At 40.3% G+C, this 26,380-nt stretch overlaps 1 protein-coding gene across 4 annotated transcripts in view; it reads left to right on the top strand.

The window, feature by feature from the left end:
* The first annotated feature begins 943 nt into the window (after positions 1–943).
* Positions 944–26,380, top strand: part of adamtsl5 (ADAMTS like 5) — a 45,986-nt gene continuing 20,549 nt past the window's right edge. For 2 of the 4 annotated variants that reach the window (XM_086025702.1, XM_086025703.1), the window contains exons 1-5: positions 944–1,182; positions 16,827–16,902; positions 18,529–18,618; positions 19,310–19,390; positions 26,157–26,335. In XM_086025702.1, coding sequence (XP_085881828.1) covers positions 1,166–1,182; positions 16,827–16,902; positions 18,529–18,618; positions 19,310–19,390; positions 26,157–26,335 — 443 coding nt within the window. In that variant the 5' untranslated portion in view covers positions 944–1,165. The remainder of the gene's footprint in view (positions 1,183–16,826; positions 16,903–18,528; positions 18,619–19,309; positions 19,391–26,156; positions 26,336–26,380) is intronic. The other 2 variants (XM_086025704.1, XM_086025705.1) reach the window with 1 other exon arrangement.

Here is a 26,380-nt window from a genome sequence, read left to right on the forward strand (position 1 = left end):
CTTCAAGATCAGATATAATTTCATTGATAGTTTATTGACATATTGTCTTATTGAATAGTCTCCTTCATCCAGGGCGGGATGGGCAACTGGCAGCCCACCGGCTGCATGCTGGCCCCCAACCACACACTGAGTGGCCCATTGATTAATAAAAAATAGGAATAAAAAATTTTTTTTGGGGGGGGGAGAAAAAATTACATCCCCAAAACATACTTCTTCCAGGGAATAATCGGGGAAATGGGCGGTGTGGGGGGGGGGGGGGGGGGGGTATTCTGAGGGAAAAAGGAAAATACCACGTTCAAACATAAAAGGGTGTCCATATATATATATATATATATATATATATATATATATCCCAGCCAGTCATATGTATATATAAGACTACTAATGCAGTGTGAGTATTTTTGCCACGTCTGATACATTCTAATTATATGTTTATGTTCTTTTAACATAATCATTATAGATGACATGAGCCGAGAGAAAGAAGTATGACAGAGGAAAGTTGAGCTGTGATTGGAGGGGAGAGTCAGGAATGTAGCTCAGGTGGAGAGAGAGGGTGAGAGTGAGGGAAAGAGATCGAGAGAGGAAGAGAAAGAGAAAGAGAGAGAGAGAGAGAGAGAGAGAGAGAGACGCTCGCACGCGTACACACAGACGGAGTGTCTCCTCCTGGCGAACTTGTTGCTGTCGGAGTGTTCGTGTGCTCCTTGAAAGCTTTTTGTGTGTGTGTGTAGAGCGCGTTGGACTTGTTTGGACTAATGAATGAAGAATCGAGACTAAGATAAGTACTACAGTACATTCTAAGTACCTTTAAAGTCCACTTTGAGTAGAGAGAGAAAGGCATTTACCTGGAAGCGAAAGTCCCAAATGAAAGTCCCCTCTTTAGCGTGCGAGGTTTGTTTATTTTATTATATAATAATATCTCTTTTTTTTTCTTTCTCTAAACAAGGCTGCCCCGATGTGATTTTGACATCTGAAAGTGGTAGGAGTAGTTAAACATTTTGAAAGCGTTCTGGATGAAGCCGGCACAGAGAGGAGGCTGCCATATGGGCTCTGAAATCCGACTGTGGACGCAGACAGATGCGATGCAAAGTGCACCTGAGCCAAGCCGTTTGACACCATGAGAAGACAACTAAAAAGCACGTGATTGCTTGCTTGAGTATCCACCATCATGTCCTCCTCTGCAAGGTAAGATACTACACCCTGACTTTCAGAAAGGGCTCTATACGTACTGCAATAAGATGATCTCCCAGCCAGTCATTGCCTTTTTCACGTGTATGCTAATTTGACACTAATTGGGCATTTCAAAGGACACGAGAGCGTCCTCAAATTCAAATATTTACCTTGAGTCCTTTTCTTGCAAGGAGTTGCAAAGCCGTGAAAGTCTGATGGATGGGAGGTGATAAATTCCTGGGACACTTGAGTGTTCTCCCCAGTGCCCCCATTATGGAAACTGTTGTTTTGAGCTGTCATTCTGACAAAGTATCGTATGAGAAGTGTTGAAGCAAATATCTATCTATCTATCTATCTATCTATCTATCTATCTATCTATCTATCTATCTATCTATCTATCTATCTATCTATCTATCTATCTATCTATCTGTCTGTCTGTCTGTTTATCTACACAGTAAATTTTGCAGTTTACTCTAATTGAGTTAAATTATACTCTGACAAATACTATATTTGGTCCCAGTTGAAACAGTAAAATGTACACTTGGAAGAGACTAAAATACTCAGAGTACATTTTACACAAACTGAGAGATTAAGCCATCCAGCCATTATCTGAACCGAGGGTATTATCCTCACGAGGGTCGCAGGTGCGCTGGAGCCTAACCCAGCCATCTTCGGGCATTAGACGCTAAATTGGTTGCCAGCCAGTTGCAGGGCACACAAAGGCAAACAACCATTCACACACACAGTCACACCTAAAGACAATTTAGCAGAGATGGAATTCCGACACAGGGACAAAGGATGAGTAGTTTTTTTTTTTTTTTTAAAGACGGACTAAGCAAAGATGTAATTGGGTTTTTGTCCGTCCCTGTAATCGTCCCTAACCGGGTCAAATGCAGACCGACGTGTTGTGTTGGGTTCTTTTAAAAAGAAAGACGACTGTTCTCTTCTGCGTTACCACAGAGCTCTCTTGATTCACTGCCTGCAACAACACTCTCGAGTCCATTTTTATTTTCATGTGTGTTCTCTGCTGTATCATTGTATTCACAGGCACAGTCTGCCCTCTAGTGGTTCAACACATGTAAATAATGCAAATTTGTTGATGAATCAGTTTTGAAGTTTGCATTGACTCTGCCCATATTGTGCAGAACGGGCTTTGTGTGTGGGAATCATTTGTTGCCATGAATCTATTTTTCAAGTAGGTCTTCTGGTATTGTGTGTGAAATGTACCTTTCTTTTTCTTGAATTATCACTGGGCCTTTTGCCCATTGCAAAGAAACGTTCCAAATATGTCTATTTATTTTTCTCTTTTTACCAGCTCGTGCATTTAGTATGAGCATTACGTGACAGAGACAACTTTACATGCGTTCAGAGTCAGTCATAGATGGATGTAACGGAGAGAATCCGGTCACTTTTCAAAATCAAATATTTTTCAGCCTCGGATAAATCAATCGGAAGTACTGTATGTTTTTTTTTTTTTCTTTCATCAGTGCGGCCTGCCACGGCTTCAAATTTGCCAGCGCCGGCAACCCGGAAGCGGAAGCCTTTCGTTCTCCTCCTAAAATAACATTGTGTTATTTTGCAATAATTATTGTGTTATAATGCAAAGGTTTTCCAATAAAACACAATAGTATTGCGTTGTAACACAATCATAAATATTCCCTGTGATGTTCCCTGGCTAAATGCTATCTTGGGTGCCACTTAAGTCTGGACTTTGGGAGTATCAGTGTTAAACAGTTGAAAACAATTCAATCCACTCACGATACTTCCAGCTGGTAAGTGGATGTGAATAGGAAATTAGTCAGCTAATGAGCTTTAAATAATGTTTATGAATAATGATACCTCTGCCATTAGCCTTTCTCCCGCGGCGTCATGCAGGGCCGTTTTTTTTTTTTTTTTTTTGTATTTGAATGGTCGGTATGGACTGGTGAAATGTAAGGACCGAGGCGCTTTTAAGGGACGAGGACGAACGGGGATGTTTGGACGATTACTTTTATTAAGACGGAGGGACGATGAAGGAAGGGTGCAGAGGTCGCAGATGAAGGACGGGCGGCAAAATAGGGTAAAGTGCCCATCTCTGCAAGTTAGAGTGTTCAATTATCCTACCAAGCATGTTTTCCACACATGATTGAACGATGGACCTCTGTACTGTGAGGTCGATATCGCAAACTGTAATTGAAATGCATTAATTTTTTCAATGCATGCTGTAGCCCATCACAGCCGTCTTTGGACAGTAGGCGGGTAACACCCTGAACTGTTTGCCAGCCAATCGCAGGGCACACAGAGACAAACAAACATTCGCACACTCACAATCACACCTAGGGACAATTTAGAGTGTTCAGTCAACCTACCAGGCATATTTTTGGAATGTGGGAGAAAACCGGTGTACCCGGAGAAAACCCGCGTAGGAAAGGGAGAACATGCAAACTCCACACAGGAAGGTCGGGGCCGGATTAGAAGCCATGACCTCTGAACTGTGAGGCGGACGTGCTAACCAGTCGACCACCGTGCCGCCCACACGGCATGCCGTCTAAGGAATATGTCACAAAACGTGGATACGCAGGTTCACTGCCATTTAGTGAAAGATTATTTAATTTTTCTACCTGTCACAAAACATCGCTGGCATAGAAAGATGTGACTGTTAAATGCTGTAAATCACTCTAGGAGGAATTAAGCAAAATTAGAGCAAAATTATTTCCCGTGGCACACCTAATGATCTCTAATTGCACAATAGATGCCTTTGAGACATCTGGCAATGAGATACGTCTGCAGTTGCCCATGCAGCATGCATGGGTATTTCCTCTGAGGGCACAAGTCATGTTCAGTCTGCTGCAAAGCGCTTCCTGCCATCAGTGAGGTAATGCGGCTGCCACTTTTGGGATATTTCAACTCCACCTATTCTGCCACACCGCATGTATCTCTTAAATGTCACCAGCTATAAATACTATAAATAATGATCTAAGCCCCGCAACAGTGGACACAAACACAAAGCCAAATCCTCTGGTCCAACTGTGTGTACAAATTCTATTTATCTTTAATCTGTGGTTGAATGTCATGACCTTAAATCCACCTTGGCTGTGTTGTGTCCTCTTCTGCTGTTAGTGGAAACAAAACAGGAGTATCTCAGTACTTTAAGCCTTTAAGGTGCTACATTTGATGTGTTGTGTCAAGAGGAATCATTGGAGCTTTCTGTCCGATGGACGACACTATGTCAAAGTGATTGGTCTGCCAGTCGATGAGGCGATAAGGTAGGATTTGGCTCAGGGCAAATTTTCCGTCTGTGATAACTCTATAAAGGAATGTTTGTTTGGGAAACAGCCACCAGGCCCCTGAGCACATTTAATGAACCAAGCGTGGAAAAAAGAGGACTGTAATTTGGTTTAATGCAATTATGTCGTTTTTATGTCCTATTGCGACCAACATAAGTCCTCTACTTTTCCTGGGGAAGTAAATTGTGAGTTTTTCACAGTAAAAAAAAAAAATATATATATATATTTAAATATTTTGCATTCACAGAGCATCTTAAATATATTCTTGAGTACATACTAACACTACTACTATATACTAAATTCACAGGAGCGTTGGTGAGCATCGTTAAATTGAAAAACTATAAAGTGGAAAGCTTCTTAGGAATTTGACGCAACAAAGAGAATAGCATTGGTAACAAGCCTGCCAAATTTTAATGAATAAAAAAATTGCCAAGTATAAAATTACGAGGCGCCAAAATTATGAAGAATAGAGCCCTCCTCCCAGTTGTCAGACGCTCGGGCGTGGCTGCTGAATGTGCTGACAACATGTCCTGGCTGACTCTTACCTGTCACTCAGATATCACGAACATATTACAGGCCACAGGCTGAATAACGTGCAAATGTAGAAATTACAGATGAGTGGAACTGCCAATGCGAAGTAAATATTTCTGACTGGCAAATACGTTGGAATGTATTTGCAGAGATGGGCATTCTGTCCCAGGGATGGAACGGTCCGTTTGTCCGTCCAGGACGGATGCCCATTTTGTGGACGGACGGACGGAGGACGAGAAGTCTTTTAAAAAGGACGGACTAAGCAAGGATGGAAGTGAGTTTTCGTCTGTCCCTCTATTCGTCCCTAAGCGGTATCGCGATTTTGTTTTTTAGCATTTGGCCTACATTATACCAATACGTTTGAAAAGTAAGCATTGTTTAGTCCTAATTTTTATGATTTATTATGCCTGATTTCCGTTCAGCATGTTTTCCCATAATGCCACAGGATATGCACATGTGCAAGTCAATACCCCATGGCATTATGGAAATAAATGCCATGTTTTAGCATTTAGCCTACTAGTACGTTTGAATGTTTGAATTTTGAGGTGTGGTAAGATGATAGTATGCATGTGGGTCCACATGTTATTGACCACTCAGGACTGCAGTCCTCTGAGGTCCTTCTATCTTGTCTTTCTGCCTGTTTGTATCCAGCTTTCTTTGAATGAGAGAGTGTTCTTGGCTCAGTCACGTATTATGATCGCTGTTTGCTGTCAGATAAAATAAGTCATATTCCTGGCTTGTTACAAGGTTCAGTCAGATAAGTGTTTACTGCTTTGGGCTCGTGTGTTTGTGGGTTTCTTTCTCAGTAAGTTATTGTAATGTTTAAGGATGGCTGGTATGCTTTTTGGAAAAAATATTTCCAAAGCTGGTGAACTTAAGTCCAATGTATTTGACAGACACATTGGCTTTGACTTAATTTTTATTGTTATTCAGATGTGTATAGGTCACGGTTATTATAGTTAACAAGGGGTAACAAAATAAAACTAAAATTGAAAACATTTTTATTAATGAAATGAAATAAAAAGGACATTTTTTTCTGAAAAAAATAATATATTTCATTTATGAAACGAACTAATACTAACTATAACAATACAATACAATACAACACAATTTTATTTATGTAGCACATTCCATAACAGCTACAGCTGTAACAAAGCACTTTACATTAACAAAATAGCAATAATACAACAACAAAGACAGAGAAAGTAATAAATGAAAAGACAAATTATTACCGGTAGACACCGGAAAACAGTAGAAAAGTGTCAGCCTCACGTCGGGTCAAAAGCCAAAGATTAGAAATGTGTCTTCAAATAAGTTGTCCTAATATCATACGTGATCTTTCATGGTCCATTTAATATTTATTTATTGAGGCATTGCTGTACATACAGCAGAGGGAAGGTCAAACACTTGTTTGAGGATTGTAGTTTACTTTATTACACAATACTTTGTGATCTTTTTTTGTATCTTGCATTCGACAAATGCTTCATATACATATATATGTGGGCAGTAATTAAATATCGGTATATATCGTGATAGACACCTGATCAATATCAATAAAAATTACGCTCAAGTTAATGTTGATTAAAAAGAAAAAACAGGAAGCAAGCCCTGACCCTGTCATTCTGTGTGCAGTAGGTAGAGGCTACATTACGACGTTAGATGTGTGCCACAATTACAAGCACCTAAGAGGACATTTGGAGCACGAAAGCATGTTTTGAGTGCACCAAAAACGTTTCTGTGAACCTTGTCCGCCGAATCAACGAAGGAGACACGCTGAACCGCCGAAGAAGTGCACGCACGCACATGTGAGCTTGTGAGTGGCATACGTATGCTGAATGAAAGTGTGGCTTAACTTTAACTTCTTGAAAGCGGAAGTCAACCTAAACATATTTTTTCCAAGAATATATTCCCGGCAGACCCACTAGTAGAAACACAGCATTCTGGTTAATTTTGTGTTTGTGGAATATAAGTTAAGCAGCAAAATCCACTCGTTTTTAGCCATCTCCGGGGGCGGCCATTTTGTCCTCTGTCGACTGAAAATGACATCACAACTGCTCACAACGACCAATCACCGCTCAGATTGAGAAAACAGGGCAGCCGTGATTGGTCGTTGTGAGCAGTTGTGATGTCATTTTATATTCCACAAACGCAAAATTAATCAGAATGCCGTGTTTCAACTATTGGGCCTGCTGGGATCATATTCTTGAAATAAATATGTTTGGGTTGACTTCCGCTTTAAAGTAAATGACCAGTCGGCTCAGTGCAACTCTTGCAATAAGATTTTATTACGCATATTGACACGATCAAACGCCTTTGGATGGATATGTGTTGTAGAAGTAAAGGACTTGCTTGCTTCGACCCTCTCAGCGGTGTACTTCACAGGCAAATAAAAAATGTCCTACGACATAATGAGCCAGCTCAAAAGATCAAGTAGGCCTAAGGCGGTTGGTCAACTGTAATGCATGCACTCCAAGAGAATTTTAGCTTGCGACGCTTACAATGAATGAACAAATAAAGGTATGCTTTAATCAATTGAATTGCTTTCAATTTTAGCCTTAATGAATGTACAGTCATTGTTTTCCTTATATAAATAGGTAAATAATATCAATCATGATCGATAGACTGATAGGAAATACTGTCCAGACATTGTGACTCTCCCTGCAGCACAAAATCTTTCGAAAGATGCTTATTCAATTAAATTGACCAGTTAATTTGAGTTTCTTTTATAGTTGTGTTGACCTCTTATTTCAGGTTAAATATTACATACCTAAATTCAGATTTTCTCTTCGGGTCCTTATTTTGAAGAGTAAAAAATAAATGATAATAATATTAATAATATACGATAAATATCTTTCAACTTTTCAAGTATATGGCCCAGGTCTTAACTCACCTGCCACCCTAATTACAACAAGCAGTGTGGAAAATGGAAATATGATCTATATTTTTCACCTATTTGTTACTTCAAATCTTGAACACCTACTTAAATTATCCAGCTAAGTGTTAAAGAAAATACTGTATCTCCATTTTTTTTTCATTTTTTTTTCAAAATAATTGTCATTCAAAAATCTGGTAAAAGATTACTTGAGTGCATCTTCAGGACTGCAGATGACTCCTGGTGCTCTGTCTCAGTCCAAGTGGCTGTAAAAAGATAATCTTATAATCCCTGAGGTATGACGGTGTACCAACTTTTTTCTCTCTGACATGGAAGCAGCAAGGGAAGTGAAGTAAAACAAAACAAAGTGAAGGGAAGGGAAGGAAACATCTTTGAGCAAGAGCTTGAGACAGACAGTTAAGCAGCTGCAAAACCAACAGCGTCATTTAGATTCTCTTAATTCAGTTGGTGTATACTTAACAACCAATAAACTGTGATAAAATGGCCAGTATTACTGCATAAAATGTTAGGTATTGTTTCGTCTAATCAGTGTCTTTTGGCTTCTTCCATCTGGTGTGCACGGCAACAGCAAAAAAAAAAAAAAAATAGTACAAAGAAAGAGAAAAGAAGAAGAGGATGCGACTCAGACACCAAAGAAGTTGACACTGACAGACAGGCAGTATGTTGCAGCGCTACAAAAGGTGGCGGCATCTTTTTTCTTGTAGGACCTGGGCAAAAGTGTTGGTTTGTACGTGTTCCGATCAGGTTTTTATGCTGCAGATTCCAATCCGATCATCCATGAGTGAGATCGGCCAATACTGATGCCAATCACGTTGGCTGAACATTTTGGAGCTGCTGACTAACGATTATTTGAAGAATCGATTCATCTGTCATTTTTTCAATGAACCGATAAATCAAGTAAAAAAAACAAAAACATCCTATCCAAATTTCCATCCATTTAAAGTGCCGGTGCAGAAAATACACAATCATATCCTGTGATTCAGTTACTGGTTTGATTTGTAACATGTGCAGTGTTAAGGAAAAGGGGGAAGGGTGCGCTTCACTGCACACAGGCTAGTCTTTAGTTGGCTGCAGGCTGCAAAGTACGAGTTGCAGCCGGTCGTTTTTTGTAATCGGCAATGAAAGGTATTGATCGACATGTGCCGATTACGTGCTTTTCCACCGAAATCAGATCAATTTGAGCAATGCTATTTGGTTGATTTCACTTCTAATGGCACCTAGTTTCTCCTCTTTAGACTGTCCTCCGAGGGGAGCAGCTGGTGAAGCACAAAAAGCTTCCATTATCACTCAAAGAAACTCATTTCATGAATACATGCAGAGTTGGGCCACAGAGTGCTCGATTGTTATTGCTTCATTCATAGTCACCACACATTCAGGGGTCAGAGTTGACAAAGGGCCCTCAGACCGAACATCTGTTAAAGGTTGTGTCAGTCCATTCAGTGGCATGCTCCTTATAATGATCAGACCCTCCACCCGGCGATCCCAAACAGTGGTTGTGTCTTTGCTCCATTTCAAATGAGGGGGATCAAAGGTTAAGATCGGCCCTATAGTTGGAACATATACTGCTTACTAACTTGGTGGGTGAGCTGCCTCATTCAAAGCTGATGCCTATAGTACTGTAGCTAGCAACATCAGTTAGGTGTCTTAGATATTGATGCTATTCACAACTTCTCACAGATCACAGGGCACATTCTCACTTTTCGTTTGCCCATAATAGCATATATGCATGCCATTGCATGAAAACAGCACGAAAGTGGTGTTTGGATGTCCTGACGGCAATGGGAGTTGTCAGTTAAGTTTTGTATGATCCCCCACTATACAATACAATACAATACAATTTTGTTTATATAGCGCATTTCATAACAGCTAGAGCTGTAACAAAGCACTTTATAAACAATACCATAAATAGAAGAAAAACAATAAAAGGCTGTGATACGTGTATTAATAAAGATAGGTACGGTTGTTTATAAGACAAAAGCAGTAGATGCGGACAATTGGTCAAATGTTAGCTTTGGTTTTGTTAATGAACAGAATGTGATGTTAGACAAAACCATAAAGCTTGAATCCATAGACGGAAACCTCATCGAGGCCATTGAAGCCTCACCGCGAAAATAGACGGAAAAAACGGGCTTCGGGCTATGCTTAGTCCGTCAAATTTTTTAAGGTTCCCGCCTTTCGTTTATTGCCTACAAAATGGGCCCGTCATAGGCTGATAGACGGACCGGTCCGTCACATAGGCGGAATGCCCAGCGCTGGACATTACATCGATTGAGTTTCATAGATGAGCTTCATGTATTAGCTTGGCATCAGTGACAGATCATTCTTCCCCAATTTTGATCCTTTTTATCACTTTGTCCCGTCGGACCATCAAACTTTTTACCAGAATTTTAACCAGAATATTGTGGGGCAAATTACAATAATAGACTATAATTAAACATTTACATCATTTTATTGGGTATCATATGGCAACGTAAAAACTAACTATGAATTTCTTGAATTGTGAAACTCAAAATTAGGAAAGTAACTATTCTAAACAACCAGTAATTGTATTGTTTACCATGCCTATGTTTAAGTGTAATGTCATTTGGGTCGGGTGTTTCCCTCTGGCTCTCTTGTCATGTGTGCAACCAATGTCAGTTAAAATAAACAACTCGTCTCGCATTGATTAAAGCCACTTCGCTCTCCCTGGCCTGGAGCTATGCACTAATGTGCTGCTATAGGCTAAATGAGAGCAGGAGGAGGCAGGCTGACCCCTCTCACCTCTTGAAGGGCCCCTGCAGTTCGGGGGGCAATCAGTCAGTGTCTACGACTGCTGTCTTTTCATGTTCAAATACGACCAAAGAGAAAGTCAAAAGCCAGGAGAAAAGATCAGCTTCGCAATTAATGCATGTCAATACAGTATGTACGCTATTTTTGAATAAATGTCTTCATAGGAACTATTTTACTTTCATAATGCTTGAAGTTTTTAACATAGATGGATGAACCGCTTTGAGTAAAATACAATCAATCACCCTGTCGATTGTTTACCCCAGGAGGGCTTTTTTTTGGCGTCACCACAATTCTTCTGATTCCTTTGTTTTGTCACATGTTTTCCCAGCTCCTTGATACGAGGCAGAATTTACAGGGTTCAATCATAAATGTCCCAGACATCCCCCCCCCCACCCCCGCCCCCAAGGCATATACCACCACACCCTCTAGACTGTTTAATGTCAAACTAGGGGCTGATGATGCCATGCCCCTGGATAGAAAGATACACACAAAGCAAAAAAAAAAACAGCACTACGAGACTATGAGAACAGTCTATCGCTACAGCCAGTTCCCGCAGTTTCGTATACTTGCGGATTTTATTCTTTTTTTTTTCAAATTTTAAAAATTGTTTTGAGTATTTTTGTTTTTCTGAGATTTCTTTCCCTATTTCAGACCATCTTTTGTGGAAAATATTCCAACCCACCCACCTCCCACCGGCACTCAGATTTTTGCTATCGTGTGGGGGGACCACTGTACATAGTAATCCTCCATCTTGATCTGTATTACATATAAGATACATGTTAGAGAGAAAGAAATCTAAATGGATTAGATATCAGATGTGATACCCTGTTTCTGAACTTAACGGAGAATCTATCCTGACAGATGAAAGTAAAATTCATACAGAATTGATATTCAATTGTACCCTAGTATGACATTTTTTTAATGCGGTGGCTACAATTATAGCACATTAAAAGCATCATTCATTTGGACTCCAGTTTTCGGACACCTGGTCAATACAAGCCCACAACTGATTCCACTTCAATTTTTTTCAAACACAGACATCTGGCTCATGAGTTGATAAATGCTCACGTATGGCCACCAGCTCCCAGAATTTGTTGAGAGCAGATCGTGACAAGTAGGTTGCTACCCTGCAATCAATAAACAGTACTTATTGTATGTTTAGCATTAGTTAGCCACTGGCTTCCATTAATAATAGTGTAGAATATTCCGAATATTTTTCAACAGAAAGAAAGCATAAAGGTTTGTATTTACTTGTCAGTAGACAAATTTGTTGGTCCACGTGATGGTTAAATTACTCCAGCCGGTTTTAAGATTGCAGGAAATAATTCATCACATAATGTGGGAAAAATAAGCAGCACACATTCCAAACCATACAGTCTGCATTTGCTGAAACGGGGCAGTCACTATTTAGTGATGTGAAACTTAGAATGTAATTTCCTTCCACCATGATGATTTGTTCCTTGCTGTTGTTTTGCTTAACGTGGCCTTCTTCCTCTGATCTGAATTCCCATGCTAGTCTAAGATAGGAGCTGAAGGGAGGGCCTGCCCAGCCAAGTGTGAGCGAGATGTGTATCGTTTAATTGGACAGGCCAACTACTGACCTGAGATAGAGCCAAAAGGCATCTACAAAAAGCTTTGGGTTTGCACCATGTTTATGGTGCAAGGAGAGACAAAAGCGTCTGACGGATGGAGAGAAAAAAAAAAAAAAAGCACGTGGTAAAAAGAGACGATGAAGTGTGGGCGGCTTTCCAAACGTCTTACATCTACACTTTGTCCAAAGAGTGTGATCATGTCATGGCAAAGAGGAGACACTGTGTCTGACAGCAGAGAATTGACAGGAAGTGTTTAAAAAGGGGACGGGGGGGCTGTTCTTTCCAGGATCACTGTATCACTTCTCAGAAAATGCACTTGTCTTTTGATTAGTCACACGGAGGCGTGTTTGCCCCCCGGTAAAGTGCGGCTTAACGACAGCGCTGAACAGAGCTAAAGCATGACATTCAAAACAACATGAGTGGAGGTCTTGGAAGCACCTCAAGTGTTTCAGTGTACGGGTACGCCACAAATCAATTGTTACGTACATGCATACAGTCGATGATCAGAAGAAATGTTATAACGGGACATTCAGTATCACGCAAAACGTTGGAACTGGTTAAGTACGGCGCTTGGCATGCATGTCGAGCTTAAACTCTCCATCGGGACATCTTGGTGTGGCATTTGCATGTTCTCCCCGGACTGCGGCCTCCTGCCACATTCCAAAGACATTCTTCTTGGTTAAATTGAAGACTCTAGACTTTGTCTATAATTGTGAATGTGAGTGTCAATGTCCAGGTTGTATGTTATCTCTCACCCAAAGTCATCTAGGACCTTAAAAAGGGACGGGTGTTTTAGCAGATGGATGGATGGACTATTTACAAATACTGGGTCTGTGGAGTGCCTACCCAGTCATTATGGATGAAAGGACATATATACAGTACATTGCACCCTCACATACTCGCAATTCGTCACCTGTGGATTCACCCATATATTTACTGGGGTTTTTTTTCCCTTTTTCTGGGGTCAATGTTATGTAATATTTTGGGTTGGGGGGTGGGCGTGGATCTCCAATGCCGTATACTGGCAGCAAGAACAAACGAGTGTTACAGGACACTTTGTTACTCGGATAGATTCAGTATAAGCATGAATTGACAAGATACACAGTCGTACAATGTTTCACTTTCACAGTTACACACTTTACTCTGTCGCACACGTTGAACGGGAAATCAACGCAAACGTATTTTTTTCAAGAATATGTTCCCAGCAGGCCCATTAGTTGAAACACGGCAATCTGATTAATATTGCGTTTGTGGAATATACTTTAAGCAGCAAAGTCCACCCCTTTTTAGCCATCTCAGGGGGCGGCCATTTTGTCACTTCTGTTGACTTGAAATGACATCACCACTGCTCAGGGCTCAGGTAACGACCAATCACGGCTCAGCTTCAGAAAACAGGTCAGCCTGATTGGTCGTTACTAACTGGACTAACTCTTATTCTTATTATTATCTTTCAGAATGCCTTGTTTCATCTAGTGGGCTTGCATAGAACATACTCTTGAAAAAAATGTTTGTGTTTACTGCTTACTAAATAAGTACTTAGTATACTTACTTTAAGAAGTATACTATTTTCACCGTTTCCCCCTTTGGCCAATACTGCCAATAAAATGCAGTAAAGGTGTGAACATATTAAAATTATTGTGCATTTATTACATTATTGTGAATTTAATTGTTGACAGATGACCAACATTATGTCTTGAATGTGTATCTGTCGGCCAAAGGTGGACATTCCGTCTGACAGACGGACCAGTCCGGATGCCCGTCACTGACGGACGCCCGTTTTGCTGAAGTTAGCCGAGAGAAAAGAAACTTAAAAAAAAAAAAAAGAAAGACTAAGCACAGACGGAAGTTGATTTTCATCCGTCTGTGTAATCATCACTAACCAGGTCAATTCCAAAAGGATCGCACAGTCCATCAATGACGGATGCCCCACTACTACGCCCAACACTACTCGAACACAGGTGTCAAGCTCCGGTCCTGGAACATGCAGGGCCGTTTTCCTGCATGTTTTCCAATTCCCCCTGCTGCAACACACCTGTTTCAAATGATCAGGATAGTATCAGGCTCCTTCAGAGCTTGCTGATGAGCTGATCATTTGAATCAGGTATGTTGCAGCAAGGAGAGATGGAAAACATGCAGGGAAGCGGCCCTTGAGGACACAAGTTTGACACCTATGCTTTAAACCAACAACTCTTATGTATGCTTAGCTCCTCCCCGTGAACATCATATGGTACAATTAGACATTTATTTATTCTTTTATTTTAGCACGAAGGCATTTTAATCTGATTTATTTCTTAGCAAAGATGGGCATTCCTTCCCAGGGACGCAACGGTCCGTCCCTGCGTCCTGAATGGATGCCCATTTTGGGGACGGAAGACGGAGGAAGAGAAACGTTTTATAAAACTACGGCGAAGCAAGGATGGAAGTCGGTTTTCGTCCGTCCCTCTATTCGTCCCTAACCAGGTCAATTACCAACTGTTGTGTTGGGCTCTTTTAAAAAGAAAGATCAATGTTATTCTCTTATTCCACATACACAATATTTATCAGAATGCCTTGTTTCAACTAGTGGGCTAGCATAGAACATATTCTTGAAAAAAATATGTTTGGGTTGACTTCCTCTTTAACATTTAGTACACACTTTATCATTTTGCATGCAAAGTATCTCTAGAGCGTAAAAATCTCTCCAAACCGTCATATACGCTCATGCCAGTGCCGTCGTACACTTAAAGCTACAACTTGGAAGTGGAAGTCTTTCGTTTGCAATCATTCTTTTTATTGCAAAATAACGTTACACCGCAAAGGTTTTGCAATATAATGCATTAGTATTGCGTTATAAAGCAATCTTCAATATTCTGGTGATGTCCCCTGGCGGGCTCCGTATAGTCTGGTGACCAACGGTGGTTGTGTTGGCAGCTAAATGCTATCTTGATTAAACTGTTGTAAACAACTCCATCCACGCACGGTACTCCCAGCCGCTAAGTGGATGTGAATAGGAAATTAGCTAGCTAATGAGCTATAAATAATGTTTATGAATTATGAAACCTCTGCCATTAGCATCTCTCCCACGACGTCATGCAAGGACAGAAGCGCTTTAAAAGGATGAGGACGGATTGGGTCGGAGGATGATTATTTTTATGAATAAGGACGGAGGGGCAATGACGGAAGAGTGCCCAGGTCGCGGACGGAGGACGGACCGGCAAAATAGGGTAAAGTGCCCATCCCTGTTTCTTATTATAAATTCGTATGAATATGGTCCCACGTTGTCTACTACCAAGTAATGAAAAAAAAAAGTTATTTCATTAAACAAAAACATTCAGTCACCTGACCACTGAAACGCGTAAAAAAACCAAAACTTATTTAAGCGGCTTGTACGCCCATGTATGGACTTCCTAGATGGTGCGTTGCGTGTCACCTGCAGTGTCAGTGTGAGTGTGTGTGTGTCAATGTATGTTTGAAAAACAACTTGGTGTGCACCGTTGTTCGCTCTACTGAAACTGTAAATGAGGTGGGATTGATGTGGTGCCCGGTGTGTACATTAAACTGGATTGGAAATGAAGGAATGAGTGTGGAAATGTAATGTGTGTGCGTGGGGTGTGCACTAGAGTCATCGAAGCCGTGTTTCCCAGCCGTTACTGACAGAGCCGCTCCGTCACATAACCACACTGGCAAACCTCAACACAATATTGGCAATGCCGTAAAGCAGCAAGTCACACAAAAATGCAGTTTAGGGATTTGTTCATGTTATGAGAGCACAAAATGTAGGGAACAATTCTGCCAGCAATGTTAAGGTAAATATTGCATATCATATTTAAAAAAAGAAAGAAGCCAGTAAAATTGACTAAATATCAACCCAAGTTACAACAATGATCGAAGGTGTGCAAAAATTATGGGTGAAACCGAAGACTGCGCAGGCTACAATGGCATATCTGACAAGTCAAGCTGGAGTGGAATTGCTTCCTAGTGTCAGAAAGCCTGCTCTCAGCTGCAGTTCTTGGACCCTCCAACAGGATGATGACCCAAAATGCACAGCTGATCACACAATTGAATCAAAATAAAAAAGAAAAATAAGAATGATTAAGAACAAACCATTGGACTATTTGGATTATTCCAAAGCGCCCTGATCAAAATCCTTTTGAACCACTGTGGAAAACATGCAGTCTGGAAAGGCACCCTTCAAACTGACGACAAGTGCACACGTTTCATTGAGAGTTAAAGAAAACATTTGGTTGCAAGGATTGCTTCCAAAGGTTGTGCAAGATAATACTAAAAGGGACATGTGAACATTTTACTTAATAATTACTAGTACACAAATAATGAGGTCACTGGAGTTCTCCGGCACCCATCAAGTGTGAATTTACACGACCATTTGTTTGAGGCGATGGTGGTTTCTGACCAAGTTGCTTTCCTACATGAGCTCACAGTAGCGCAGCAGCTAATTTGTGTGGATCATGTCACTGATCTGTAAACCTTTGAGACCAAAAGCTATTTGAACATCCATTTTTGGTCTTGTGCGCAACACTTTTCTGTTTGCCTTCTCCGCCTCATCTGCTGTTGCACCTTCACCTCTGTATTTATCTAACGTTAGTCCACGTCCACTCTTTGTGTCTGTAGGAAGCTGACTCTGTGCGAGGCCGTGACCTTTGTCCTGCTGCTAGTCGCTCCCGCCTGCCTGGCCTCCCCGCAGAGTGTAAGTCATCAAGACAAGTCACTGCACGGCAACATCTGAAAAGCCTCTGCTCATTTTCAGTGCCTCTCAGGGGCTGATTATATAATGACGTAAGCCTGCAAAGAGTATCGTAGTAACACAGAGCAGACTTTTTTTTTTCTGAAACCCAACATTGGTAGGAAATCTACACAAATTTTATGTCATACTACAATGCACAAACCTATATGGCAAAAGAAGCATTTTATTGTCACCAGTCCATCCATTTTTTTAGCATTCATCCTCTTAACTAGCCGGGTTTGCATGGAGGCATTAGATTGAAAATGAATGACTAAGCGAAATGAAATCGCTCAAAATAAAAAACTCGATCGTAATAAAAAGGCAGATTCCGAAGGGAATTTCATTCAGTTTGACAGTGGTGGTGTATTCCTTTTGCCAATCCGAACAAGCGTCATGTCAACAGTTCAATCAGAATAGCCAGGCTGCGTCCGGTCTCTGTCTTGACGTAAATGCGTAGTGACGTCGTTGTATACGCACTTTAAGGACTAAAGCGCCTGTCTCAACAGCTCCCCAAAACCTAAGGTCGCCTTAGGAATTACCCTTGAAAACCTGAAGTTTTCTCAGAAATTCAACACTTACAAAATGATTAATATCTCAGCCCCTGTAGTAGACAGAAACATCATTCCAAAAGAATTAAAGAGCTTAGACATGTGGCTTTCAGAATTTATTATTATTTACTGTTTCAATCGAAGATGAAACAGAGATGTAAAAATAATGTGTCAGTGCTGATTGTTCAAGGACTTTTTGCAAACCTTGCCGTTCTCTAACATGGAACTGAACAGCTAAATTTACATACAACCGGCGTTTTGGTCCATCACTCGACCAATATATGTCCGGGTTCGATTAGATTTGTTATTTCAACGCTTCTCTTCATGATACTGTTCATATTTGGACTTCATAAGACCAAGACTGAAAAATTAATCAACTGTCCATTGCCAACCCTTGTATGGCGTTCGGGCCTGTGGGACCTGTTTTCAGTTTTTATTAGAGGAAAATGACACAAGGTACATGTGAAACAGTTGGGTTAGCTGCTTCTTCTTCGTTGGTTTAATGAACTTCTTCGTGTTTGGAGGCGGATACGTGCCGCACGATGCCGCGATCAGGTTTGTTTTCTTTTTTTTTTCTATCAAACGCTTTATCAAAGGCATTTTCTATTGGTATCGATCTTGTTGATATTGAATCGCGATACATATTAATATGGAATTATTGGTCCAGCCTGACTGACAGTCCCTAATTTTTGTTAGTAGTAAATATGAGTATATCTCCCACACCTAAACCACCACAAACCCTGCGGCTACTTTTCCCTTGCCCTTACATCTTCTTTTCCTTTGTTTTGCAAACTGAAATGCTGCCATTTCTGTAATTTGTGCTCTCAGGTTCTACAGGGGAAAATCAAGCTAATTTTGATAATGACCGACACTAATCACAGCCCTTCCTCCAGAGCAGGTCTCAGAGGTCTTTGAATCTGCTAATGACATTGTTTTTGTAGCATGTTTGAGTTCTGACGGTTTGCAGCGCCTTGTGGCAGGCTTTCGAAAAAGGCAACGCTATCCCTCATTGCTCGTGGTATCTCTTTTTCGTTGCTGTCAGGAAAGCACCAACACCGTCCTCCCATTGGGTGTGGCTGCCACAACCAGACACCGAGATAGACTATATGCTCAGCACCAAGTTCTACACATGGTACATTTTATGCAATTAGCCATTGCTGTATTGCAGCAACATTCTGTTTTTTTAATCATTTGGTCATTTGAAATTTGTCTCTCAAAGGTACTAGTTACATAACCATTTTGTGCTCCCCTTCCCCTCTCCAGTGATTAAAATTCATCACCAAAGATTTTGAATATTAATGTCTGTCATCATGTAAAAAGTGTGAATTTGAGGAAAATGATCCAATTTCCTGAGCTCAATAACATCCTTACAATCCTTCTTGATATTTGTTATCTAACAAGTGAATCACCTCAATGCTAGACCATTAATCAGCATTTAATATAGTGCCCTATTTCAACCTCTCATGTCTTCGTGATGACAAGCGTCACTCCCCACTTCATTCTCCTTGGCTGACACAGACACCGACAGCAGTGCTACTCTATAGCCAGTACTACAGTATGCTAGCATCTCACTCTTGCTGCTGTTGCTGTTGGTTATGCAGATTCGTCACCTCGAAAAAGGCTGAAACCTTATGCAGTTTTGTTAAAAATGGTTTGCTTTCTTCTTGCCTTCTTCTCTTTTCCGCTCCACGAGGTTAACTCTTCATACTCACCGCTGCGCTAACAAGTTTAGATTTCTGCTGTCTTCCTGAATCAAGTCTTTAAATTGAGAAAACACATTAATCCGTTTTCATGAGACGTTTGGGGTTCCCTGATAATCTCAGGGCCCCAAGCAATGTGTTTGCTTTGTAGTAGGTCCACCCCTGAAGTCAGCTGGGACAGGCTCCAATCACTTACAACCAGAGGTGGGTAGAGTAGCAAAAAACGGTGCTCAAGTAAAAGTACTGTTGCTTCAGAATAATATGACTCAAGTAGAAGTAAAAAGTAGTCATCAAATAATTACTTGAGCCAAACTAAAAAAGGACTTGGTGAAAAAACTACTTAAGCAGTGAGTAACTGTAGCGACGTCTCATTTTTAAATTCTTTTGAAGAACAACCATTCAATCAGACCAAAATACAAAATAATCATCTTCAAGCAAATGAAAGTCTATCAAATCAATAAAATGAATTACATTCAATTAAATAATATCTTAAAATAATCTTAAGGTAAATTCAAGTACTTTAATAAACAATAAAATAATAATATTATAAATAAAAGAAATAAATTAAACACAAGTAGCACAAAATGTCAGCCACTGGCCTGTACTTTTTTTTTAACAGGCACCGCAGGCAGAACAACAAAGTAGCCCATGAACTCGTATAAACTGCGTGTGAAAGCAACTCTTTCCTGCAGCTGAAGTTGAATGTGATCACTTGACGAGACTGCAGGGCTATACGGGGAGGGGATTTAAGTCACGGGTTGAATGGAGCCTAATGTAGCGGCGTAAGAGTATAGTTTCTTCTTTACAAATCTAGTCAAGTAAAAGTAAAAAGTATAGTGATTTAAAACTACTCCTAAGAGTACAACATTTCCCAAAACTTACTCAAGTAAATGTAACTGAGTAAATGTAACTCGTTACGACCCACCTCTGCTTACAACTCAAATGAGTAGAAGATATAGAGAATGGATGGATGGATGAATAGTGTGTGCTATTGCCAGTTTTTCCAGGAAAATCGAATTGAATTCCAAATTGTACAAACCGAGTGCATTCCGCTTGAGAGGATTCACTATTCTGATTTGGATCATTTTTATATACCATTGTCATCACTGCCATCATTTGTCCACATTTTTCCTTCTCAGTTAAAACTTCTCCCACCTGCCGACATGTCCACTCACACTGGAATACTATCTGCTTGCTTGCAGACATGAAGCATGATATGATCTTGTGTCGGATTGTACCTGACTCATGTTTCCGTTTCACTACATCTTCCGTGTGTGAGGATGGAGCTTGTTGTAAATGTTATGGCAATTTCATTTACCCTACGTATAATGAATTTTCCAACTGTTATCAACACTCATTTTACCAGCTGTAACACTATGAGGGCAACCTCAGGTGACACTGCCATGGAGAATGATGGAGTCATTGCCCAGGTCATTCTCAATTTGTGTTGACATTTCTCATATTGGAATGTTTATGTGGAGGATTAAAGTTGACACAGGCGTTTCCTTGGTTTCTGCTTAATGTGTTTTCCCCTTTAGGTGCATTTTTAAAGGGTGGTGGTTGGCCAATAAACATATATTTAAATATTCTGCTTGGACTCTGTAGCAAGTCCGCGGCTCTATCAGATTAACTGTGGCGAAAAAACAGGTTGTTGTATGGTATGGAACGTTAAAGCATCTCTGGGAAATGAGCTCATGTCACTGCAATGTTGTGATGGAAACATGGCGGTGTGTGTGTGTGTGTGCGGGGGTGGGTGTGTGTGGGCGTGTGTGTGGGGGTGGAGGTGCGTGTGCGGGGGGGTGTCTGTATGTGTGTATGAGGCTGTCAGATTCTATTTTATGAGTCACAAAGTCAAATAACTGAGCTGGACTTCACAACAAACATTGGCAATTCAGGTCAGTATGTTTTAATCAGAAACAGACAGTTTGGTCATTTTCAGCAGGCTTTTTATTTCTAATTATAACTGTAGCAAAACTGTGATGCTAAACTTTGTTTAAACACAATCTTGACAGGAGCATAGAGTACAGGGGAGGTACTATTTTGAAAGGTGTACAGTGCTGCTGTCAAACAGTCCTCGCCATGAAATTCTTAACTTCCGTACAAGTGTAAAACCAACTTAACCACTCTAAATATGAAACAAAAATAAACAAAAATAAACATTCTCAACATTAATGGGAAATGAATTCCATCCTGCTAATTTGATTAACATGAAACTTGGTATATATATATATATATATATATATATATATATATATATATATATATATATATATATATATATATATATATACATATATAATATATATATATAGTGTAGTATAGTAGTATGTATATGTAGTATATAATAAGTACTATACAAGTGAAAGGCCATTTACCCAGAGGAGGGCTTTTTGCTCAATTTTCCTCAGTCCGTCATCCGTCATCCGTCAATGGACAGGAAACAAACAGGAGCACTCACTCTCACCCTCACTCTCACACACATATATAGTTAATGCAGTCCTCTCTAAGAAAATCCTCTGCAAACAAACACACGAGACAGGCGGGGCCTGTTTCTGTCAGTCGTCAGCAAAACGGCTGTCCATCTGTGATGGACTGAGAAGTCCGTCGATACTTGACCCGGTTAGTGACGATTACCCTGACAAACGAAAACCCACCTCCCTCAGTCTTTTTTTTCAGTTTCCCGTCTATCATTCAATCTTTAGCAAAACTGGAAATCCATTCGTGACAGACTGACGGATCATCAGTCTGACGGAATGCCCACCTCTGTATTTACCATATAAAAGTGCGCGTGTGTGTCAAAAATTATATTTCAGTTTTTCTTTTTTAATAAATATGCAAACATTTCAACATTTCAGATTTTTTCTGTCAAGATGAGGTGCTGGGTGTACATTATTGAGAAATAAAATGACCTTTTTTTGATTTTTCAAATGGCTGCAATGACACAGAAAGTGAACAATTTCAAGGAGTCTGAATACTTTCTGTACCCACTGTATATATACGTAGAGCTGGTCTAGATTCCGTCTATGTGACAGACTGTTCCGTCTATCCGTCACTGACGGACGCCCGTTTTGCTGACGGTTGACGCATGACGGGTAAAATTTTAAAATAGACGGACTAAGCATAGTCGTAAGACCCTTTATTTAATCCGCCATTCGTCTGCAGTCCGTCTATTATTTTTCGCGGCAAGGCTTCGCGAGGAAAATAGTGAGTTGTTGTTGCTTGGGGGACAGATTTCAGTGAGGGACCAGGCTGTGAAGATGCTTTCAAAGCGCAGTGAGTCATTATTTCTGTTCAAACATCGCTCAGTGAAAGTTTAGTCGGACTCGCCGACGGACGGCCGTTTAAAATTAGAGGTGGACTGCCCTATCGACGGGTACTATTTTTTTTTTTTTACCCCTGGCAAAAAGGCAAAGGCAGCTCTGTATATATATATTCAAATATACGTTAATCTTAATGTAATATCTGGTATCTAATGCGTCATATTTTGCACAGTGGTGAATACATGAGATTCACATCTACTTGACACATATTATTCACACATTTTCAGCTCGCACATCATTATGGGCCCATACATCGCAGCTGACGCTGATAGACACGCAGCTGTTGAGTGTGTGTGTGAAGGAAGAGTTAAGTGGGTGTGAATCAGCTCCTGAATGAGAAATTGGTGGGAACATTGCCAGTTTCACTCCACCTCCAGGGTACAATCTCTGGAATGTGTTTGAGGAGCACCTCTGAGATTTCTTTAATCACTTTTATTGTGTGGTTGTGATGGTCCTTATCCAACAGGCTAACAAGGTAGTGCATTTTCTGGGTGGTTTCCTGGCAATACGATACTTTCCGAGGGGAATCATAAATTACTCTCGGTGCACACCTTTTCCCCTCTGTCCTGTTTCGTTAACACACACATACTCACACATGAACACATATACTTATCGCTCAATGTCCGTTTATTTGAAAACACTAAAAATGCTAATTGAAAATAAATGACACACAATGTCATGATGCACGAATCCTCAATTAACAGTCTTCAAGTCTTTTTACTGCAGTTGATGCGAATATATTTATTACTGTGGAGTATGCGTCCTTCCATCCATCTTGGGACGTGTGGTCGATGTAGGCAAGGGAATCAATGCTGCACTGCTGCCCCCTAGTGTTCTTTCCTTTCCCCTGCATGTGAAGAGTAAAAACAAATCAACTTATTGTAATTATGATTCAATTCTGTTCCATTTTAGTTCTATGATTCATGCTTTACATTGATTTTCTTTTTCAATCCAGTAATTTCAGTGGTTTCATCATTAAAGTAGAGCCGCTGCGAGAGTCACCTGAGTCATTGCTCAAGCTCAAAGTAAGTCATTGCTTCAAGCAAGCACGCACACATCAACTGAGTCAGGCAGTTATTGGCCTCACACAGGAGATATTGGGTTTTCATCATAATATACATTTTATCACACATTTACTGCACATGCTGATGTTCAACAGTCTGTCTACTATATTTAATGAATGTGTGTGACATATTTAGTCACACTTACAGCCAGAAAAGCAACTCAAAGGGCACGCTTGAGCCCAGAATGGACCGAGCTGCTGTTAGCATGTGGCAGTGTTGAGCTCCATTGGGGCAATGTGTAGAAGAAGCCCATAGACTTGGGGTTACAATATGGGGAAAAAAAAAATCAATATTTTTTCAAAATACTCCATAAACCTGCACTTCACAGAACTATTATGGCTAGACAGCGTTTCTCAACAACAGCTCTTGTTTATATTTTAGTTTGCTTCATACATCTTCTGCAAAACATTGTACAATGATATTATGCAGCAATATTTAACAAAGAAGAAATTTAAATTATGTCCAGCAGGCTATATAATGTGATTTCATTGATTTTTGTGAATATTTATGTCAATTAAATTTCACCTATTATTCCATAATGACACACATCAACACGGTTTGAGCTGCACTAAGTACTGGTCTACCGCTGTCAACTACTACAGCAATCAGAATGAAAAAAATATATATTTTATTTGATATATGGTGATTTGTGCCACTTATGTCACCTGGAATATCTCATTTGTGGATTTGTGGTCATCCTAATACGGAGGGTAAGAGAAAAATACAGCTGTTAGCACCGTTTTTGCAGAATCATTCGAAGTGACAGCAAATGTAATTGCTGTCTTTTGACAGAAAGTTTCCAAAATGTTCCTGCTCATACTACACGTGATGTAGTCGCTAATGTAGCTAGGATACGGAATGTGTCAGAACTGAATGTTAAGCGAATATCGAACATCAAACTTTTAGTAGGTGATGGTGGCGTTAGTGGTGTCTCACCAACTTGCTTTGTCAATAATACACTCTGTGTTTGCTAAAATTGGCAAAGGTTTCATGAGTACGAGCATACCTTATCTTTTCTTTAGAGGTAGTCGTGCTGGAGTCGCGAAGTTCTTGGTCGAACAGACCGTTTCGGTGAACATCAAATGACTCACTCAGACAGGGCACTCCTCAATATTTGAAATATAAGTTGTGTTCCCTCAGCTGAGCCACGTGGCTGAATCCGTGATAACTTATCACTTCCTCTTCCTTTGTCGTCTATGCACGATGATTCGCCAAATGAGGATCTCCTCACTTCCTCTTACTTTGCAGCTAATCAGTGGGCCCAAAAAGGTCTGTTTTTTTCGATAATTTGAGATTCAATATCGTGAAAACAACTTTGGCGATAACATCAAGGACAGTGTATATTGCCCATATAGAAACATTATACATGCAGTTATGATTCCAGACACCTAGGAAATTTTATAACCGGGGCTTTTATAACCAATTAAAATAAAGGGAGGGGAAATTAAAAAAAAAGGGAGTTCTGCAAAATAAGAAAATAAGTAAAAAAGAACCCAACAACAACAACCTAACAACAATGACCTTGATCTAACATTATATTAAATACGGTTTAGTTTTTTTTGCTATCACAATGTTGAACAGTGTGGAATTGGCTAACACTAGGCTAGTGTGCCAAATCCAGCCAACTGCACTACATGGCCCATCAAAGTTAATAAATTGTGTCAACTTTTTCATGTTTCTTGATAAATGGAACTGTTCTTTTTATTTTGGCAGAAAATCTGTACTGAAAATAAAAGTTTAAACCAATATTAACTTTACTTTCCTCCAACTAACAATTGGACAGAACCATTGTGTATGCCTATAGAATATTTGGTTGCCACCATTTTCCATGACTCCTGATTTCAAAGTCAATTTGTTGTTGAAAATATATTTAATAACAATCAAATGCAGAGGTAATTGTATATTTGTTTTTTATTTATTATGAGGAGATGATTTATGTGCTTTTTACAGTGGTCATGGCCCTCTGAATAAAAACCAATACAATGTGGTATGTGACAAAAATGAAGTTTACAGCCCTGATCTTGAGCATTTCAACTGTCCAAGACATTTGGAATATTATTTAAGCCCCAATTGAAAACGGGTGCGAATTGAGAGAGTGCGAGTCTAGCTCACTCGTGACCCTAATCAGGAAGAGCGGTATAGAAAATGGTTGGATGGGTGTCCAAAAAAATATTTACAACCAGCAACATTTCCAGTCCCTTCATTTTGTCACTTTCTTGCCTAATTTCTCGTGAAAGTATACAATGAATCCAAATTCACTTGAATACATACTTTGGCCATGTTATGAATAATTGCAAGCTTTACTGTAGAAAGAGAATCATATACTGTCATTAACACGTGCATATTCACGACATTTGTCGTCTGCATTTGACCTGTCGCAGTATTTAACACAGCAAACATGCACTGGAGCAGGGGTGTGACTTTGTCCTTTATCTTCTACAGCTACTGTATGTCTGTCTAAACTGACGCAGCTGACCTTTTCTGCCCTTGAACTCCCGAGCAGGTCCAACGTGGCCACAGCTGCCCCACAGTGCACGTCACGTTCCATGTTGGTATTCAAGAGCCCGCCTTTATTTTCTCGCTCAGGCTCAGGCTTCATGGGCTTCTGCCAGGCATCCTTATAGTGAAGGCTCGTTGGGCCGTCCTGCACGAACCCGACGCCAGCTGCACTTTAGGAACGAATGGGCAAGCTGGAGCGGCTGGTCCGTGTGCTCACGAAGTTGTGGGGCCGGTGCTGCTGTGCGCACGCGAACCTGCATCACCAGGTTAGGAACATTTTACAATATACTGGGCTTGCAACATTGGAAAAA

The sequence above is a fragment of the Filicampus tigris genome, chromosome 3 (assembly GCF_054856515.1).
Source record: "Filicampus tigris isolate MCC_2025a chromosome 3, RoL_Ftig_1.0, whole genome shotgun sequence".
NCBI classification, from domain to species: domain Eukaryota; kingdom Metazoa; phylum Chordata; class Actinopteri; order Syngnathiformes; family Syngnathidae; genus Filicampus; species Filicampus tigris.